Source organism: Diplotaxodon limnothrissa, linkage group LG11 (assembly GCF_057381915.1).
Source record: "Diplotaxodon limnothrissa isolate DT_005_m linkage group LG11, D_limnothrissa_male_GT1.1, whole genome shotgun sequence".
Taxonomy (NCBI): Eukaryota; Metazoa; Chordata; class Actinopteri; order Cichliformes; family Cichlidae; genus Diplotaxodon; species Diplotaxodon limnothrissa.
Window position 1 is genome coordinate 31318918 of NC_140606.1, and position 19409 is coordinate 31338326.

Sequence of the window (19409 nt, forward strand, 5' to 3'; positions counted from 1 at the left end):
TTAGAATTATGCAAACTCTGTTTTTGCCTCATATACTTTATTTCTGCGTACTTTTGCACATTTAGCAAGAAATCCATTTTTAAAGTTAATATAAAGAACTGATGATACAAAACAGTTTATGTAGAATACAGTGGGTACTCTAATATGAAGGTACAATGAAAGCCAAGCAGCAGACACTGGTATAGTGTAAAACCTATATAATATACTGTTATATGTTTTTTTTTTAAAGAAACTATTTCTGCAGTTTACATTACATTAGGTACACTGTAAAAATAACTGCACAATAACCTTTTTGTTGCCGGCAGTTTTCCGTAATTTAACAGTAGTACTTGTTACACTGTATGCCATTTTTAAGAAAGCAAGTGACGCCAGCAGCTTTGCTGTGCAGCATCAGCTGTTAATGTTGCACTCCTGCCGGCCTGGAATCCCCATAATTCAATATGCAATTATTGTCGATTTTTATACATTTACTATCTGCTTGTCATTGACATTCCAATACCACAACAGTGTATTGTAAGTTGCTTGTTGTGTCTACCAAGAAAAACCTAGCTACGTCAAGATATTTGCAACAAAAGTATGAAATAACAAAAGCTGAATAACTGACGTTTTACACACACAGACACACACACTGTAACATATATGGATTGAGCAGACGTAAAAGTAAAAGAAAACACGCTTCTTCTGTATCACCCATAGTTTCTTACCTCTTATGTTTCTTATGTTAGCGCAGTGTCTTAACCTATATGCTCTCTTGTACATTTAGATGAATGTCACTTACATACCTTGTTTGCTCTACACCCTTGATATAGCCTACTTGTCTTCATGTGGTTTACAAAAGGTGGGTTGGTGGGTGGCCATCTTGTCTGAGATGCAATGCATCCACAGAGGATTCCTTAAATCTGCTGGATATTTGGTCACTTACATAACTCCCACGTAGTTACATCTCATTACTTCCAACAAACAGCCGATTCATATAGAGAGAGGGTCCTGTCCCCCAGAGTCTGCTCTGAATGCCCACAGTGTTATGTATTCCAGATGAATCATGATTCTCACACCGGGGCTTTATTCAGCCAAAAACTGTGTGCTGCTAGCAGCAATCTTTGGGATAAGGCAAGTTACATGTGACAGACATTTGTGAAATAACTGCTATACAATCTGCAAAGCTGAGTCATAATAATTTTAAATTACCGGTAAATAGATAAGATTTATTTGATTGTTTTAAACAATTCAGCAATTCAGTTGCCGTGTTCAACAATTCAGTGTGTTGTTGAGACAAACTAAATGAAGTCATTTTGAATCAACTCTTGAATCAACAGTGGATTTTCAGCTATAAGAAGCAAACATGTGCTTTCTTTGTGCAAGCAAATAAAACAGAGTAACTTGTCATGTTAGATACAGAAACCAGTGTAAAATACCATGCCTTTTTGTAAGTCCAATACAAATATTTTTCATGGTGGTTGAGAGAGTGGGACCATAAGATTTGGTAAAGGGCGTGGGGGTGGGGGGATTTTCCTTAAGTAGGAGCAGACTTTATCACTCTCCTCCTTTCTAGTGGTGGTCCTTCTTCTCACCTCTTTCCTCTCAGGTTAGTTGAAGAAGTTCTGTGTCCACTCTTCCAATTAGATGGAGGGAGAAAGTCAAAGAAAGAGATAAAGAAAGAACCAAGTCATTATTCAAGTAAGTGCAACTTTTTATTCCCCTTTTTTGTGAAAACTGCATTGGAATAACTAGCATCCTACTTTCAGGTGTGTTTGTGTGGATGGGTTTTTAATCTTATTGTTTATTTGTAGAGTATAATGTTATAATTTTCTGTGTCTTAATGAGTAGAAAGGGTTTTGGTGTTGATTCTTTCCTTGTTTTATTTACAGTGAAAAGGATTTATAAATAGTAGTTTTTGTGAGTGCAGTGGAAAAACAATTTTTAAAAAAACCATTATTGCTAAATTTTTCCTTTTAGTTTTAATCATGGAATCAAAATGAATTCTATCAGTTTTAGAAATAAAGAAGACTTATTAATTCAACCAGCACTGAAGCCCATTTAAAAGCAAGGCTGGACGTATTTTCTTTTGTGGTTTTATGAGTTGTGGGTGACGAGCTTTATGTAACCGTCTGTATAGTGAAAGACATACTGTGTCCCACAGTTCTTACAGTAAAGCTCTGTTACCTGGCCACATAGTCTCAGTGGCACACTCTGAGTTTCCCACTCAGGCCAGCTTTTCCTTCCTGCTCAGTGTCCAGTGACTTAGACCTTACTTGGTTTGAACAGCAGTCACTTTACGACTGAACACTTGGAACACTTCTGAATATCTGGATGCATGTCTGTGTCAATTTTTACAGCAGCTTTATTGTAAAAAGCACATAACAGAGGTTTGGACATGTTTTCCAGTTATGAGTATTTAGGTATATAGCATATTTATAGTATATATAAGTGGCAAAGCTCAAAGGAAATACTTAAAAGGTCATTTAAATAAATCTGCTTAGTTAGCTCTAAAGGTCAGCTCACAGCATACAGCTTCTGCATTAACACTTTAACACCTAGTGTATCATATCTGATATTTTATTTTTGAGAGTTCTCCATCATATGCATATTTTCCTCTCTGGAAAAACTTGAAACAATTGAAAAATAGATTTTTAAGCAATAGACTACAAAAAACAAACAACAAAAACAATTAGAATTTTTCAGTAAGTTTGTTTTTCAGGAAAAAAAATCTAAATGTTTTTTGAAACTGAATAGAAAAAGTAAGTACTTAGAAGCCAGAAATGTCTTGTCAGTTAACCACTTTTTAAATTGCTGCCAGTCTCTGATTAGCCAGTTCTACTGAGGAGCTTTAAGTGTGAATGGAAGCTCTGTGAATGTGATGCTGGTCAGTCCTGTAAAAGATATATGTATGCTCATTAAAGTCCTACTTGGAACTCAAAAATCAGCTATAAAATGGCCTACGTTAGTGTTTCCTGCATTCAACTCTGCCATAATTCAGCTCTTTCTTTATTTCTGTCTTCATTTCCAGGTGAGACCTGGCAAAGAAAAAAGCAAAATATAGAAGAAGGAATTCATAGATTTACAGTAACGTAAATTCAGTTCCACTGAAGCAACAGCTTCTCTGACCACAGTTGCTGGATCAAAATGTTATTTACTCTAGGACTACTCCTCCTTCTCACCCCATTTCCCTCTATTCAAACCACAACCAATGAGAAGAGAGACTCCACAGGAAGTGATGTGACCAAAGCCAGTGCAGCATTTACCCGTTCAAAACCAAAAACCACTGCTCTCCCTGACAAACAGACCAACCAGCTCACCCTTAAGCCAAATGCCATCAATCAGACAGTTTTACCCACTCCAGCTACCAAGCAAAAATCTCCAACAGCCAATGTTACACTGACCACCAAAGGCAGGCACAGCCCAACAGTAATTCAAACCACTCCGTCAGTGGTAAAGGCTACTACACCCAGAAGCACCCTCTCAAACAAAGACAAGCACACAGTCCCAGTTAACCAGACTAAGTCCCCTAAGTCAGCCTCAGGTGGTGAAGTAAAAGGAAGCAAAGACAAGCATTCCCCCACTGGAATTCTAAATGTTCAGCCAACACCCACAAAGACTGCTTCATCCAGCGGTGCTAAACCCACCAAACACAAACTTCAGCCCTCTGGCAATCAGACTATTCTAATTAGGTCTCCTTCAACTGATCATGGGAATACTGCCAAAGACAGGCCTGCCACCACCGTAGTTCAAAATACTCAGTCAACATTTATAAAGTCCACTGCTGCCACAAAAAACAAGCCCGCACCATCTGTCAATCAAACTGTTGTTGCTAGGTCCCCCACCATCAATGACGTGAAGTCCAAGGGCAAGCCTTCTCCCACAAAAGTTCCAACTGTGTTGCCACTGGAGACTCCAGCAAAGACAACTGACAAAGAAAAGGTCACAACCTCTGCCAATGACACAGTTTTAATCAAAGAATCCAGCAAAGACAAGCCTGCCTCTTCGCAGCCCATCAAAGTGATTATCAGTGAGGGCTGCGACTCAAGCAACACCAAGGAGCAGGAGCTGAAGCTGAAACCTGGTGCTCCACTCGTCATGACTCATAAGATCAGCTTGTTGCCTGGTGGCTGCAGTGGAGAGTGTGAGGCTGAAATGGCCGAACTGAAAGGGCGTGTGGCTCGGCTCGAAAGAGAGATGTCCTTTCTCAAAGATAAATGTATCATTTTCTTATGATTTATTCACCATATTTTATCATTTTAAACACTATTCAGTATAGACAGGATTAAACATTCCTTGTTCTGTTTGTTTCTGCCCAGGTCCGTGCTCTGCAAACTGTCCAAATGACTGTGGCGACAATGGGAAATGTGAGAAGGGTAAATGTATCTGCCACAAAGGATTCATGGGTCTAGACTGCAGTAAGTGTGCACAAGGAGCCGAGTGTAGCAAAAGTAAGTTATGTTTGCACTAAAATGAGAAAAAATAAATATTTTTATGTAACCTTTGAATGATGCAGCCTCTCCCTGGGCTTTTCAGAAGCTAGCAAAGGGAGCACCATCCAGCCAACAGTGGAGACTGTAATCCTGCAGGTGAAAAAAGGAAAGGACAGCATGCAGGAGAAAAATACCAAAGCAGAACAAACACTTTTCCAGAAGAATGTGTCTGAGACTGACACTACACCTAAAGAAGCCACTAATGCCAAAGGAGCTGTTGATAAAACACAAGTGAAAGAAGACACCGCTGTGAAGAAAACAACTACTAAAGGTTCTTCAAATCCTGAAAACACCAGTCGCCCAACTGTTGACAAAAGTCTCCCGAAACAAGAGGAAAACAAGAAGGAGGTAACCCGAAAAGGCAAAACAACACCCTCAGCCTCAGAAACCAACATTAAAGATGGGACTGGCAGCAGAACATTTTCAACGTCCGACCATCTGAAAGATGAACCACAAAATAATGCAACACAAAGCAATGTGAAGAAGGTTTCTAAAACTGACACAACCATCTCCAAGGGCACAGGGACAACCAAAACCAAAACAGACAAGGACATTTTGGAGCAGTCCACGAAGGGTGAAAAGAATGTATCTCAGTCATCCGGCCATAAACCAAATAAGACAGGTAAATTAGACACTTTAATTTTGCAGACTGTGGACAAAAAAACTGACAAGACTGGGAAAGGAACACAAATAAATCTGGATGTATTGAATCGAACCATTGGAGCTGCATCAGATAAGACTAAATCTCATCATGACAAAACAACTCACCATGACTCAGGGATCAGCATCAAGAGGACCGGAGGATCTGGATTAGGATCTGTGAAGGCTGTAAACATATCTTCCCACAGCTTCACAGTCACATGGTTAGCACCCCAAGGGATGTTTAAGAACTTCACTGTGATCAGAAGAGAGCCACAGACAGAAGGAGATGAAGATGGTTACGAGGACTTTGAGGAGGAAGCTCTTCCAGGACAAAAGCCCTCTGCAGCTAGGAACGCAACGGAAGTCTTAGTACAGAGTGAGCGCACCAACACAACTGCCTCCTCCAGGAAAGCTGATGGATCAAAAGTTAAAGCTGACACCAAGAGGATCTCGATGGTGGTCCCGGGTAATGTGCGCTCTGTGGAGTTCAGTAATTTGCGGGCAAACACGCGCTATGTCCTGCATATATATGGTACAGCAGCACAGAGAAGATCAAAGATTCACAGAGTAACTGCAACCACAGGTAATAACAGCAGGAAAACGTTTATGTATAAGTCCATCAATATCTAAGCAAATGATACACTATGTTGTACTTTTTTCTCTTGCTAGGTCCTGAGCCAGCCACAGAGATGGTTTTCAGTAATGTCACAGAGGCTTCTCTCAATGTTTCCTGGTCCAAACCAAAGACAACGTTCACAGGCTTCAGGGTCACATACACCAACATTTTAACAGGTCTGTTAAGTACTGCTCATATTGTTTATCTCAGACCAGAGTTATCCAGCATAAAACACTTAATTAATGCCAGCTCAACCCAAGTGAAGGTTAATGTCAGTTTATTAGGAAATGTTCTTAGTGTCTCATTGTGGTGCTTGTTGTCGTCCTGACAGGGGAGAACCGCTTGGTGACAGTGGGCTCTAAGCAGTCTTATGTTGTTCTGTCCAAGCTGTCTGCTGGGTCTTCCTACATAATCACTGTAACTACGACACAAGGCCAATTCCAGAGTGATCCACTCACATCCGTCATCACCACAGGTACAATCTTAGACAAGTTTACTATTATAAAAGGCTACTGTCTTTGTCTTGGAGTGCAAAAATAAAACATAAACACTGTGGATAATATCCGAACTGCAGTGCCCGCCCCTCCAACGCATCTTCAAGTTGTCAATGTGACAGACACCAGAGCTGTGCTGCAGTGGACTCCCAGTCTAGGGAAAGTAGACCGCTTCGTCATCAGCTACGAGTCCTCTAAGAGTGAGTGTGGCCACACTGACATAATGACTAATGAATAAGTGCTTGCGACTAAGCGGAATGCTCTTATTGCCACAGCTCCTAATGTGACAGTGACCGTGACCTTGTCAGGAAACTCAGTGGAGCACCAGCTGAGAGGCCTGCAGAAAGGCACCCTCTACAGGGTCAAAGTGCTGAGCCAGAAGGACAGTCTGCAGAGTATGGCCATCTCAACAACATTTACTACTGCAAATGGTGAGCAAAAGGGTGGGAAAATGAAGTAAAATCATAATCTTAAACAAGAGAGAATAAAATAATCCTTCATGGATGAGCAACCTAGAGAGTATGTTTAGTTTTAAGTGAGTAAACTTAAAAAAAGAAAAAAGAAAAACTGCCAAGGGGCTTCTTGTGTCTCTCAGTGGTCAAAGCCAGTGAAGTTGGGGCTCGAAGTGCAGTCATAGCTTGGAGAGCCACCCCTGCCGTTTATCACAGCTACAAAGTGCTCTATCAGGTGGCCGGAGAGGAGACAAAGGTCAGTTGCAATTTTTGATCTTTGGTATACAATAATTAAAGAGAGACCCGACTTTTACAGAATTTCAAAGCTCTGTGTGTGTTACTGTGTTTATATTAGGAGGTGATTCTGGAGCCCACCATCACAGAGTACAAGTTGACTGGGCTTTTGCCCATGTCCCGCTATTTTGTTGTGGTGCAAGGCGAGAGAGATGGACACTATACATCTGTTGTCACCACAGAATTCATCACAGGTATGCATTTTACGTGTTGCAATGTAATCCCATCTTGTGATTACTCTAAAAACTAATTTTCTTTATCTGTTAGGAAAACTGCGCTTCCCTTTCCCTACCGAGTGCTCTCAGGAGCTGCTGAATGGAGCTCTGCACTCAGGAGAGTTGGACATCTACCCTCAAGGACGAGAGGGGCGAGCAGTTAGAGTCTACTGTGACATGGAGACTGATGGAGGCGGCTGGACAGTAAGACAAACTGCAGTCACTTGAATAAAAGTCAAAAATAGACTTTTATTTGGGTTTTAGACAGCAGTCTCTGTGTTTTGCAGGTGTTCCAGAGGAGGATGAATGGAAAAACAGATTTTTTCAGAACATGGAGTGAATACAAAGCTGGCTTTGGAAACCTGAGTGAAGAATTCTGGCTTGGTACAGTATAAAGCCAAGCTTCTAATCACTTTTTCTGATTCAAAGTGTTTTCTTTTGTTTTCACTACATCTGCTTAAACAGCATCTTTTCTCCCAACTCCCACCAGGAAATGAGCTCCTGCACAACCTGACTAATGTTGGCCCTGTGAGTCTGAGAGTGGATATGCGATCAGGAAACCATACCGTCTACGCTCACTACACGAACTTCTCTGTCGATTCAGAGACGAGGCACTATACGCTCACCGTGTCTGGCTACACCGGAACAGCAGGTCCAGTTTCAAAAACTGCATTAAAACAAAACAAGTGCAGTTATACCTGACAATTTGGATCTCAATATCAATGCACTTTTCTGACAGGTGACTCTATGAGGTACCATAACGGTCGTCCATTCTCAACCCGAGACAAGAACCCTGATCCCATGGGGATCCACTGTGCCAAGGCCTACATGGGAGGCTGGTGGTATAAAAACTGTTACAAGGTCAACCTCAATGGTCTTTATGGCATCAACAGTAACAATCAGGTACGACTAATCTCTGCTGATTTCTAAACGTTTTTATCTTTTAAAGCACACTGGCCAAAGATAGATTTTCTTTTTCTGTTTCTGCTCTAGGGAATAGTCTGGATAGACTGGAAAGGTAAAGACTCCTCCATTCCCTTCACTGAGATGAAGTTCAGACCCTCCAGGTTCTCCCCTGCAACTCATGGGTAAGGATGGACCAGCCTCCATCAAAACTCTGCATCTGACAGAAAATTAAAGCTCCAGAAATTTTCGAGAACCTTGGATCTCACGGTTTCTGTGTCTCTGTCCGAATAAAATAACCTATAGTTGTTTTGATAGCTGCAGCTGTCAGTTCATTTGATTCAATGTGCAAGTAATTTTCTGATCTGTTTTTATAGCAGACGTAACAACTAATTTTATTGTAACTTTTGAATTCTGTTCTACTGTTCTGCCTGACTCATTCATTTCAATACAAATGTGTTTTGTGCCCCAAAATTGTATGCCACCCCACTACTACTGTAATTAAACATGCACTGTTTCACTCCATTGGAATAAATGTGGCTAACCTTGGTCTCGTGAGTTTTTATTTCCTGAAAGCAATTTACAATTTCTCACCTCCCTGCGTTCGTCGTGTTACAAGATTGAGAAACACAGGCTTGACAGATTGTAATGTCAACTAAAATGTGTTAACATGCCCTTTAGTGAGTGCAAATCATGTCTAGGCTGTCTTGTGCTGCATTTATCACATCAACAGTCATGCTGACCTAACAAATATTTGGATGTCCTTGATTATAGCGAAAACACCAAACACTGTATCGAGCTGACAGGCTTTAAGACCTGTGAGAGGACTATAAATGTTCAGGGCTGCGTGTTGACCACCGCGAGAAGACTCTAAGTGATAATGGAAATATCAATAGTCAGTGTGGGAGCTGCGTTCCTGGTTGTACTGCTGTTCATGGTGCTGAATTGGATTTCTGGTCAGAAACACAAAGATGTTCAGGAAAATCATAAGGGAAGTAAGTCAAGTTGAGTATATATTCACGGTCTTTTTATAGTATATGGTTTTGATGGTTGCAATAAATAATGAAATTAAAAATATGGAGACTTACAAAACTGAAACTGGTTGTTATTCTATATCGTTTGCGCCTGTCCATTTTACTTTGTCTTTTCTAATTCTGTGTAGGAGATGATTCTAGATTTCTGGACCAGTTTCTTCCCTGCTCCTCATCTCTTTCCCTCCCGGGCCCTCCCGGCCACTTTCTCATTGGTAATATGATGGAGCTGAAACATGATCATCTACCAATTCACCTCACAAATTTGGCACAGCGCTATGGAAGCATTTATCGCCTTAAATGCGGAACAACAAGTAATGATCCATTAATTGATAACGGTTGACATTTTTAGTAAATTTCAGATTGCATAACACCAAAACACTGCACTTATAATCGTGTTGTTTCAGCTATGGTAGTGCTGAACAGCAGCGAAGTCATAAGAGAAGCACTGGTGAAGAAATGGTGTGACTTTGCCGGGAGACCGATCTCATACACAGGTAAAGAGTTCAGTTCAGTGCACTGGGCTGCGTAGTTGTCATATGATATCATGACCCTGACTCATTTCTTTCAGGTAATATTGTGTCTGGGGGAGGTTGCAACATATCTTTAGGTGACTATACTGAAAAGTGGAAGGCACAACATCGCCTTGTCCATAGTTCTCTGCAGCGTTGCTGCAAAAAGTCGTTGCATGATGTCATTGAGAGACAAGCGCTGCATCTGTTAAAGGTACAGTTAAAAAAAGCTGGAAAACAAGATTTTAGAAGGAAGACTTTGCAAACCAAATGCTCGGGATAAAGCACGGGTTTGTTCACTGTTTAGGTTTTGATGGGCTATAAAGGCTGTGCTGTAGATCTGTCAGAGGATTTTACTGTGGCGGCCAGTAATGTCATCACCACTCTGGCTTTCGGAATAGAAGTGAGTATTCTTCTCCCCCTAGTTCTGTTTGTTTTCATGTCACCGTCTTAGAAAAGGTACATTCATAATGTTCTGTTAATCAGGAAGTGAAACTCTTGAGGATAAGCATGACGACATCTCGTTCCCTCTGTTTTTGGACAGTGTGTCTCATTACTTTGTGTCTTGTAGTATGATAAGAGCTCATCGGAGCTGCAGGAGTTGCACAGATGTCTCAATGAGATTGTTGCTCTGTGGGGCTCCGCTTGGATATCAGCCCTGGACTCTTTCCCACTGCTTAGAGTAAATATCCACCATTTAGACTATTGGTCAAATAAATAAAACCAGTACCATGTTGTGAAAATAATTTCATGTCATTTGTTCTCTCAAAGAAATTACCCAATCCTGTTTTTGCCCATCTTCTGAAAGAGGTGGTCAGGAGAGACGAAATCATAGGAAGACATCTCAACAATTACAAGGTTAGTAATGTAAGATGATAAGAAAATAATGATCTCATGAATTGAAATCATTCAGATCGCAAGACAAAGAAAATACTTGCTGTGATTTTGTGAAACCAAACACAAAATCACACAAGTTATTTAAAAACATCCAAAATAACTCTCTTTTAATCTACTTTTGCTATTTATTTAAGCAGTCACAGGACAAAAAAAATCAGGATGTCATCACAGGATCCCTCCTCCAGGGACTTGACAATCAGAACACAGAAGACAAAGCGGTGAGTACATACAGTGAATACCAGGAGAGATAGTGGACTGCTTTCCTTAATAAATCACCTGAAGTCCCGATAATTTTACAAACTATGATGATAGAGCAAGCTTAGTTCAAGATCACAATTAGAAGTGGAAACATGCAACACTGTAAAAGTATTAAATTACATGTCTTCATGTTCCCAGCTATTAACAGATATTCATGTTCACATGGCAACAGTGGACCTTCTTATCGGGGGAACAGAGACTACTGCGGCCTGGCTAAACTGGATGGTGGCCTTCCTCCTGCACAGACCAGAGGCACTGGGAATTTTTACCAAAAAACAAAAAAAAGTTAAAACAAAATACATGTTTTTGTTTTTTATGCATCCTTTCTAATGTAATCTACAGGTGCAGGAGTTGGTATATGAGGAGCTGTGCACAGTATTGGAGGGCCGATACCCTAAATACAGCGACAGACACAGACTTCCGGTCCTCTGCTCTCTGATCAGTGAGGTGCTCAGGCTCAGGCCAGTCGCCCCTTTGGCAGTACCACACAGAGCCATCAGAGACAGCAGGTCAGCCTGCACATAATAAATAGCAGGAACTACACAACACACAATAAGCACTACTGACTAAGTACCTGTGTGTGTATATGTGTGAGTGTGTGTGTGTGTGTGTGTGTAGATGGGGGTGTGTACACACATGTACCATGTTTACATATCTTTGTGGGACCAAAAATTTGAAGTTTTCTTTTGTTGTGCGGACCAACAGCCCTTATGGGGACAAAATCCATGTCCCCACGAGTTTGAAGCCATTTTTGAGGATCAAAATGTGATTTTAGTATCAGGCACTCATTTCGTTTATTTTTGATGGTTAGGGTCAGGGTAAGCGGCTAGGGAAAGCATTATGTCAATTAGATGTCTCCACAAAGATATGAAAACACAATTGTCTTTGTGTGTGCGTGTGTGTTTATGTGTGAGATACATGTGCTAGTACAGCCTGGCTGAGGTCTCCAGATCTCCCACAGTCTCACATTTCTCCAAAGGGAGTGGTTTTAATTAATGAAGTATGCTGGAATGTGATGCTGGAAGTATGAAGTATTGCAACATTTGGCACCGCTCTTCCTCCAAGATCAGACTTATGAAGAGACATCCACTTGAATTACCTTTAGAAAAATGTAATTTATTAAAACAACAAGCACCAGCATTGTTTATTTATGTAATTGTGCAGAAAGAAGATGTGTAGACATTATTTAAATTAACCAAAACCTGAAAAAACAACAACAACAAACAAACAGGCATACACACATACACATTTTCTGCTGTTGCCCTGTTATGTATGTGTGTTGCTTGATACTTGGCATTAAGACAAATACATGGCTCCTCCTCATGTTTAGCATTGCAGGTTATTTCATCCCTAAGAACACAGTCATCATTCCTAATCTTTTTGGAGCACATCATGATCCTGAAGTTTGGCCTGACCCATACAGCTTCAAACCAGGTACTGTCCCAAACGCTGTGTGATTTGTGTTCATTTCACTTGGCTCAGAAGAGTTCAAATAAAGTATTGACACTCTCTCTTTCAGAGCGCTTTCTGAATGAAGGAGGGGGAAGCGGAGGCGGCTCCACCCGTGACCTGATCCCTTTTGGAGGGGGGGCTCGGCTCTGCCTGGGAGAGTCTGTGGCCAAAATGGAGCTTTTTCTGTTCAGTGCCTACTTGCTGAGAGATTTTCAGTTCCTCCTGCCTGAGAGTGAGACCTCACTGCCTGATCTGAGAGGAGTTGCCAGTGTTGTGCTTAAGATCAAGTCCTATGATGTTGTAGCACGTCCAAGACCTGTGACTAATCCCTGAGCTGCAGTGGGTGTATTGCTGACTTGTTGTTTGTGTTGGCCATGCATGTGCAAATTTATGTTTCACATATTTATATTTTCTCTTCTTATTCTTATTTATTCTTACACTTTATTATCAAAGTTATTTGTTCCACCATCACTGAATAAAATGTCCAAACCAAAGTCTTTATTTCTTCAGTGGCGATAACCCTGACAATAGGTGACCACTCTTGCGAAATTAAAACAAACACTGCAGTCAGAAATGTCCCATTAGAGTGCAGTCACAAGCAGCTTTATTAACTATGCAAAAAATATCAGATAATTAAATATATATATATATATGTGTTGGTCCGACTAAAACATTCAGCTTGTCAGTTAATCAGCTATAGTGAGTAATCTACCCAGTAGTACATTTACTACCCCGTTCACTGAGCAAGACAAAGGCCTACTCCACACCTGGTGCACAGCCTTTTGTCACCTAAGCACCTCCCACTAATACGCCCACTATTCTCATTCATCTCGCAGGGACCTGGACATTCCCATACACTACATAACACATAGAAAACTCCACTGACTCTTAAAAATGCCACACAGTGGCATAATGTATGGGATAAGTCCAGTTTCTCCTCAGCACTGGGTTACAGGCGTATCTGCTGTTTGGGTTTTCATCATTAATATCCTACTCATGATGAAAAGGAATGTAAAAGTTATTATTTGAAACAATAATAATGGATTGTATTTATATATATGCTTTTCAGTACCCCTCAAAGCACTTTACAATACCACTATTCTTTCACTCTCACATTCATACACTGGTGGAGGCAAGCTACAGTTGTAGCCACAGCTGCCCTGGGGCAGACTAACAGGGGCGAGGCTGCCATATCGCACCATCGGCCCCCCTGGCCATCACCAGTAGGCTTTAGGTGAAGTGTCTTGCCCAAGGACACAATGACCAAGACTGTCCAAGCCGGGGCTCGAACTGGCAACCTTCCGATTACGAGACAAACACACAACTCTTGAGCTACGATGGCACCTTTATCAAAATAGTAACCCACATGTAAAACACACAGCAGTCACGAGAGTTAACGTGACTGTAGCAGAGTCAACATAAATAACTCTTACAAGTAAAAATAACTCATCTCTTATGACTCACTCTCATGAGCAAAAAGTGAGGTTCCTGTGTCATTTCGTGCAACTGAATGGGTTTGTGTTGTAACGAGAAAGTTAAAAAATGAGAAGTTAATGAAAAGCTTTCTCTGGCAAGTAATTAAATTACATGTTGCATTACGGCCCTGTCCTTTATTAAGGTCATTAACTGCTCACACCTGCATGGGTTTAGAAAGTTTAATTTACAACATCCAACTTTGATAGCTAGGGAATGGACTGCCAGGGTCTCTCTTCTTGAATGCCACCCAGCACACACTGCACCTGACTCTATGTCACCTTCTGGGTTGTGGGCCTACAAGAGGGTAGCCCTTTCTTCCTGGGCAGGGTAAACTGTCCCCAGATCTGACCAATCAGACTACTGCATTTGGCAACAAGTGCACTCATAGCTCAAAAACGGTACTGAAACTACAAATACCTCAGACACATAGCTAAACATAGCTCCAGCTCAATCAACTGAACTGAGTTTAAAGAAACCCTCAGTCCTCCTGAAATATGTATGAAAGCCACCACAGACAGAAGGTGCTTCGATGACATCAAAGAAGTGATGCATTGCTGACTGTATGCATGAATTACTGAACGGTTGCATCTTCATGCAACCTCTGTTCTTGATTCAACTGATGAAAATGATTGCTTTCCCCAGCTCTGCAAACACATGCCTGTAAGTATCCTCCTAATCATTCTGATAGTGGAAGGGAGGATTCTATGGGGCAATCGTGGCTCAAGAGTTGGGAGTTCGCCTTGTAATCGGAAGGTTGCCGGTTCGAGCCCCGGCTCGGACAGTCTCGGTCGTTGTGTCCTTGGGCAAGACACTTCACCCGTTGCCTACTGGTGGTGGTCCGGCAACCTCGCCTCTGTCAGTGCGCCCCAGGGTGGCTGTGGCTACAATGTAGCTTGCCATCACCAGTGTGTGAATGTGTGCGTGAATGGGTGGATGGATGACTGGATATGTAAAGCGCTTTGGGGTCCTTAGGGACTAGTAAAAGCGCTATATAAATACAGGCCCATTTACATTTGCGTGGAAGCGCAACAAGGATCTGGGGAATAAATCCGATTTATTCTGGATCTGAAGGTTGAATACTTCCACAATGACGACAATGTTTTCCTTCTTGGTCTGCAGCTAATGATCAGCCCAGTACTGAAAGATATTTTTGAAAGATATCAAAAAACAGGATCATGCCGAGTCAAGCTCACATGTCCTATTTCACTAATGTTGGTGCTCTTCTCCTCAGACTCATGTGTACGAGGTCGTTCAGGATGATCGTAATGAGGAACAACAACAACAACAACATTTAAAAAGAGAAGCAGCCACTGCAACAACCAGTTTTTATGATTTATTACAAGCTGTGAACTAGAGTGAAACCACATGCTATTCTTTGTCTTTATCACAAACTTCAAAATCATCAACAGATGTGGTTTACAAAACCTGTTTGAAAACAGACTTTTTTCTATTTCAAGAAACAGAAATGCACAGTAAATCAGCTCCTCCTTTGCCAGACATGCATGCAAGATGTTTTAAAGTAAATTTAAAAAATGTATGATTACATTGTAAGCAATTTTGAAAAACACATTTTATTTCAATAATATGGTTTTTAAATTATTCATTTTAAAATTTTATTTTACACACTCAGTCAAACTACACAAAAAAAGATGAGATAACTGCTGAGGAAAATCTTCTTTAGCTTGAAAGTGGCTAATATTGGACTGCAGTAAAAGAGAGAAATTATTTTTTGCGACAGGCTAAGATTTGAAAATCATAATCAATTGAGAAAACAAGGCATGATACCGCTAACAAGTAACCAAGATTACATCTGGCATTGGGTAGAGACTGCTGACAAGCTGGCTTGGATTATCTGTGAGAAAAGAAAAAGGTTCAAGTCAAGTGTTGAACAGAAAGGCATCAAAGAGGCTAAAAAGCGCAGTAAGAAAAGAGTTGGCACTCACTCCCCAAAGGCGCAACAATTTCATATGTAGACATACAATTACCTGAATAACAAGAAAACACCGAACCATTTAAACAACTCAACACTACATTATGATAGTGTGATAATTTCAATTCAATTTTATTTATATAGCGCCAAATCACAACAGTTACCTCAAGGTGCTTTTTATTGCACAGTAGATCCTACAATAATAGATACAGAGAAAAACCCAACAATCATATGACCCCCTATGAGCAAGCACTTTGGCGACAGTGGGAAGGAAAAACTCCCTTTTAACAGGAAGAAACCTCCAGCAGAACCAGGCTCAGGGAGGGGGGACATCTGCTGGGACCAATTGGGGTGAGAGAAGGAAGACAGGATAAGACATGCTCTGGAAGAGAGACAGAGATTAATAACAGATATGATTCAATGCAGAGAGGTCTGCTAACACATAGTGGTCGTGTCCAAATTCATGGGCTGCATCCTCCTGAGGACCCGGCCTTCGCTGTCTACGTGGGCCGGGTCCTCAGAAGGTCGGGTAGGCCGGAAGTAAACGGCTGTGGAAATTGGACGGTCTAGCCTTCTGATTTACGTCACCGCTGTCTCGGTGGAGTTTAATGAACTCAGCCGTCTGCTCCTTCCTATCTAAAATATAACAGGACACTGGCGTAAATTCTCAACCGTCTCACACTTCTGTTTAATCAGTTTTCTGTTTGACGTTTATTCAGCTGTGTGAAAACTAGGACTTTAATCTCAGCCAAACCAATTTACTCAGGAACAAATCAAACAGTGAAAAAAGCCCAACAATAACATTTTTAGGTTGCCTAAGTGACTTATATATCACGTTTAACCTGAGTAGACTGCGGTGATCTGAAAGTGATGTGCCGGGAGTTGTGCCGTTCTCGGCGGCTCCAGTGACCCTCGAGCTCTCGGCTAGCTATCGAGCTGGTGGGTAGCAGACGTCTCCGAAAACGTCGAAGCACTTTTGCAAATATGTGACATCTTGATAAACCGAGCAGATATTTGATGTTTACACAGCTACTTTCTCGCCTGAAAATATGTTAAAACTTTATTTTGTGACCCAGAAAGATTAGTATGAGTAATTTTAAAACTTAGTAGCGGAGCATTGGTAAAACTTAGGAGCATTGTTGGAAACTGGAGTTTGGCTGGGCCGCGCTATGAATTCTGGGATAAGGTGGGCCACGAAGGACACACCCGACCCATCCTTCAAATTCGGGGAAAAGGAGGACGCATTTGTCGGCTGCATTTGGAGGAGTCTACGAATTTGGACAGCCTTCGTCGCGTCGCTGTGATGTAATCGGTTTACAAATGCAGCCTCAGGAGGATGCAGCCCATGAATTTGGACACGACCAGTGAGTGAGAAAGGTGACTGGAAAGGAAAAACTCAATGCATCATGGGAATCCCCCGGCAGCCTACGTCTATTGCAGCATAACTAAGGGAGGATTCAGGGTCACCTGATCCAGCCCTAACTATATGCTTTGGCAAAAAGGAAAGTTTTAAGCCTAATCTTAAAAGTAGAGATAGTGTCTGTCTCCCGAATCCAAACTGGAAGCTGGTTCCACAGAAGAGGGGCCTGAAAACTGAAGGCTCTCCCTCCCATTCTACTTTTAAATACTCTAGGAACAACAAGTAGGCCTGCAGAGCGAGAGCGAAGTGCTCTAATAGGGTGATATGGTACTACAAGGTCATTAAGATAAGATGGGGCCTGATTATTTAAGACCTTGTATGTGAGGAGCAGGATTTTGAATTCAATTCTGAATTTAACAGGAAGCCAATGAAGGGAAGCCAAAACAGGAGAAATATGCTCTCTCTTTCTAGTCCCTGTCAGTACTCTTGCTGCAGCATTTTGGATTAGCTGAAGACTTTTCAGTGAGTTTTTTGGACATCCTGATAATAATGAATTGCAGTCGTCCAGCCTGGAAGTAATAAATGCATGAACTAGTTTTTCAGCGTCACTCTGAGACAGGATATTTCTAACTTTAGAGATGTTGCGCAAATGGAAGAACGCAGTCGTACACATTTGTTTAATATGTGCATTGAAGGACATGTCTTGGTCAAAAGACATGAGACTTTCAACTCTTTCATAAGAATGAAAGTGTTGAAAGTCAGATCAATCCAAAAAGGTGCCTCTAGTGTAACTGTGTGATTCTCCGGGTTTTGCATAAAATGGAACAGCTAGTGAAGAGACAAAGATCAGTCACACACAGGCCTTTTTATTTTTGCTTCCACTTATTTTCATTTCCTTGACGTTACGCAGAAGTCTCGACTTGAAACTATAACCAGTCTTTTGGTTGTTCTGCGATCCATAACTGCCAGTTTTGTTGCATAAGCCACAAAACTGGCCCAATAAATACAATTAATCATTGCACTTGCAGTTAAAGTTGGGAGAGAAAAATAATAACAGAGAGTTCTTACGGAGAAGTTTAAAAAAAAAGCAAAAAAAAGCAAACAACCGACAAATAATCAGTTGCTTATTTTTTGTTTTTGTACAGAAAGAAAATTTGCAAAGATAAGAAAACGTAAGAATATAAACTACACACACACATGAAACCTGGAAAAACAGCATATTTCTATTTAAATGAACATTCATACACAGACAAATGTCTGACGTACACATTTTCTAATGTTGTTAAGTTGCTTATTAACACTGTTTTTAGTTGGCCTCATGACAAATATTTGACTCCTCCTCATGTTTAGCATTGCAGGTTATTTCATCCCTAAGAACACAGTCATCATTCCTAATCTTTTTGGAGCACATCATGATCCTGAAGTTTGGCCTGACCCATACAGCTTCAAACCAGGTACTGTCCCAAACGCTGTGTGATTTGTGTTCATTTCACTTGGCTCAGAAGAGTTCAAATAAAGTATTGACACTCTCTCTTTCAGAGCGCTTTCTGAATGAAGGAGGAGGAAGCGGAGGCGGCTCCACCCGTGACCTGATCCCTTTTGGAGGGGGGGCTCGGCTCTGCCTGGGAGAGTCTGTGGCCAAAATGGAGCTTTTTCTGTTCAGTGCCTACTTGCTGAGAGATTTTCAGTTCCTCCTGCCTGAGAGCGAGACCTCACTGCCTGATCTGAGAGGAGTTGCCAGTGTTGTGCTTAAAATCAAGTCCTATGAAGTTGTAGCACGTCCAAGACCTGTGACTAATCCCTGAGCTGCAGTGGGTGTATTGCTGACTTGTTGTTTGCGTTGGCCATGCATGTGCAAATTTATGTTTCACATATTTATATTTTCTCTTCTTATTCTTATTTATTCTTACACTTTATTATCAAAGTTATTTGTTCCACCATCACTGAATAAAATGTCCAAACCAAAGTCTTTATTTCTTCATTGGCAATGCACAGAATAACTGTACTGTTGGTGCTCATTAATGTTCACCTGTAGTGGAGGGAAATTACAACAATGATCATATAAGTAATTATATTTTTGCAAAATGAAAAACTAAAGTGAGAGGAGTAAAAAGTCGTAAAAATGAATGCTGTTAATGTATCTACGGAGTTGGACACCACAATGTGAAAGAGCCTTCTTTTTTGCAGGTTTCACTGAATCTGACAGCACCACCTGGTGGACAAACCTTAAAAATGCAGTCTCCACAGCACTGGATACAGCAGTATCTGCTGTTTGGGTTGTTACACAATTAATAGCATCCTGGTGATAAAAAGGAATGTAGACGTTATTATTAAAAGTAATTTAATTGACAGGTAAATCACAACAGTCACAACACTTAAAGTGATTGTGACAATTTTGGATAAACATG

The 19409-nt window shown here is 41.1% G+C and overlaps 2 protein-coding genes across 4 annotated transcripts; both read left to right on the plus strand.

Moving 5' to 3' along the window:
* The first annotated feature begins 3123 nt into the window (after positions 1-3123).
* Positions 3124-8274, plus strand: tnxba (tenascin XBa). The gene is made up of 14 exons (XM_085365804.1): positions 3124-4195; positions 4296-4427; positions 4513-5694; positions 5781-5903; positions 6059-6202; positions 6302-6421; positions 6497-6652; positions 6817-6929; positions 7029-7161; positions 7235-7386; positions 7470-7566; positions 7673-7834; positions 7922-8085; positions 8176-8274. The coding sequence occupies exons 1-14, from the start codon at positions 3124-3126 to the stop codon at positions 8272-8274; spliced, it is 3849 nt and encodes a 1282-aa protein (XP_085221930.1).
* Positions 8275-8965: 691 nt separating this feature from the next.
* Positions 8966-12568, plus strand: cyp21a2 (cytochrome P450, family 21, subfamily A, polypeptide 2). Of its 3 annotated transcripts, none has more exons than XM_085365805.1 (12): positions 8966-9080; positions 9248-9430; positions 9524-9613; positions 9688-9842; positions 9936-10031; positions 10200-10310; positions 10400-10486; positions 10660-10743; positions 10922-11035; positions 11126-11292; positions 12114-12217; positions 12303-12568. In XM_085365805.1, exons 1-12 carry the CDS (start codon positions 8966-8968, stop codon positions 12566-12568), a joined length of 1572 nt encoding a protein of 523 aa, XP_085221931.1. The 3 variants fall into 3 exon arrangements, with proteins under 3 accessions (XP_085221931.1, XP_085221932.1, XP_085221933.1); XM_085365806.1 differs by having other exon boundaries at positions 8969-9107; positions 10663-10743; XM_085365807.1 differs by having other exon boundaries at positions 8969-9080; positions 10663-10743.
* Positions 12569-19409: the final 6841 nt, after the last annotated feature.

Bases quoted from the DNA above. Each gene is read 5' to 3' on its own strand.
- tnxba (XM_085365804.1), top strand. From the start codon at position 3,124: ATGTTATTTACTCTAGGACTACTCCTCCTTCTCACCCCATTTCCCTCT. The intron at 6,203-6,301 runs GTACAATCTTAG...TCCGAACTGCAG, and splicing joins CACATCCGTCATCACCACAG to TGCCCGCCCCTCCAACGCAT. The intron at 6,653-6,816 runs GTGAGCAAAAGG...TGTGTCTCTCAG, and splicing joins AACATTTACTACTGCAAATG to TGGTCAAAGCCAGTGAAGTT.
- cyp21a2 (XM_085365805.1), top strand. From the start codon at position 8,966: ATGGAAATATCAATAGTCAGTGTGGGAGCTGCGTTCCTGGTTGTACTG. The intron at 10,032-10,199 runs GTGAGTATTCTT...TGTGTCTTGTAG, and splicing joins CTCTGGCTTTCGGAATAGAA to TATGATAAGAGCTCATCGGA. The intron at 12,218-12,302 runs GTACTGTCCCAA...TCTCTCTTTCAG, and splicing joins CCCATACAGCTTCAAACCAG to AGCGCTTTCTGAATGAAGGA.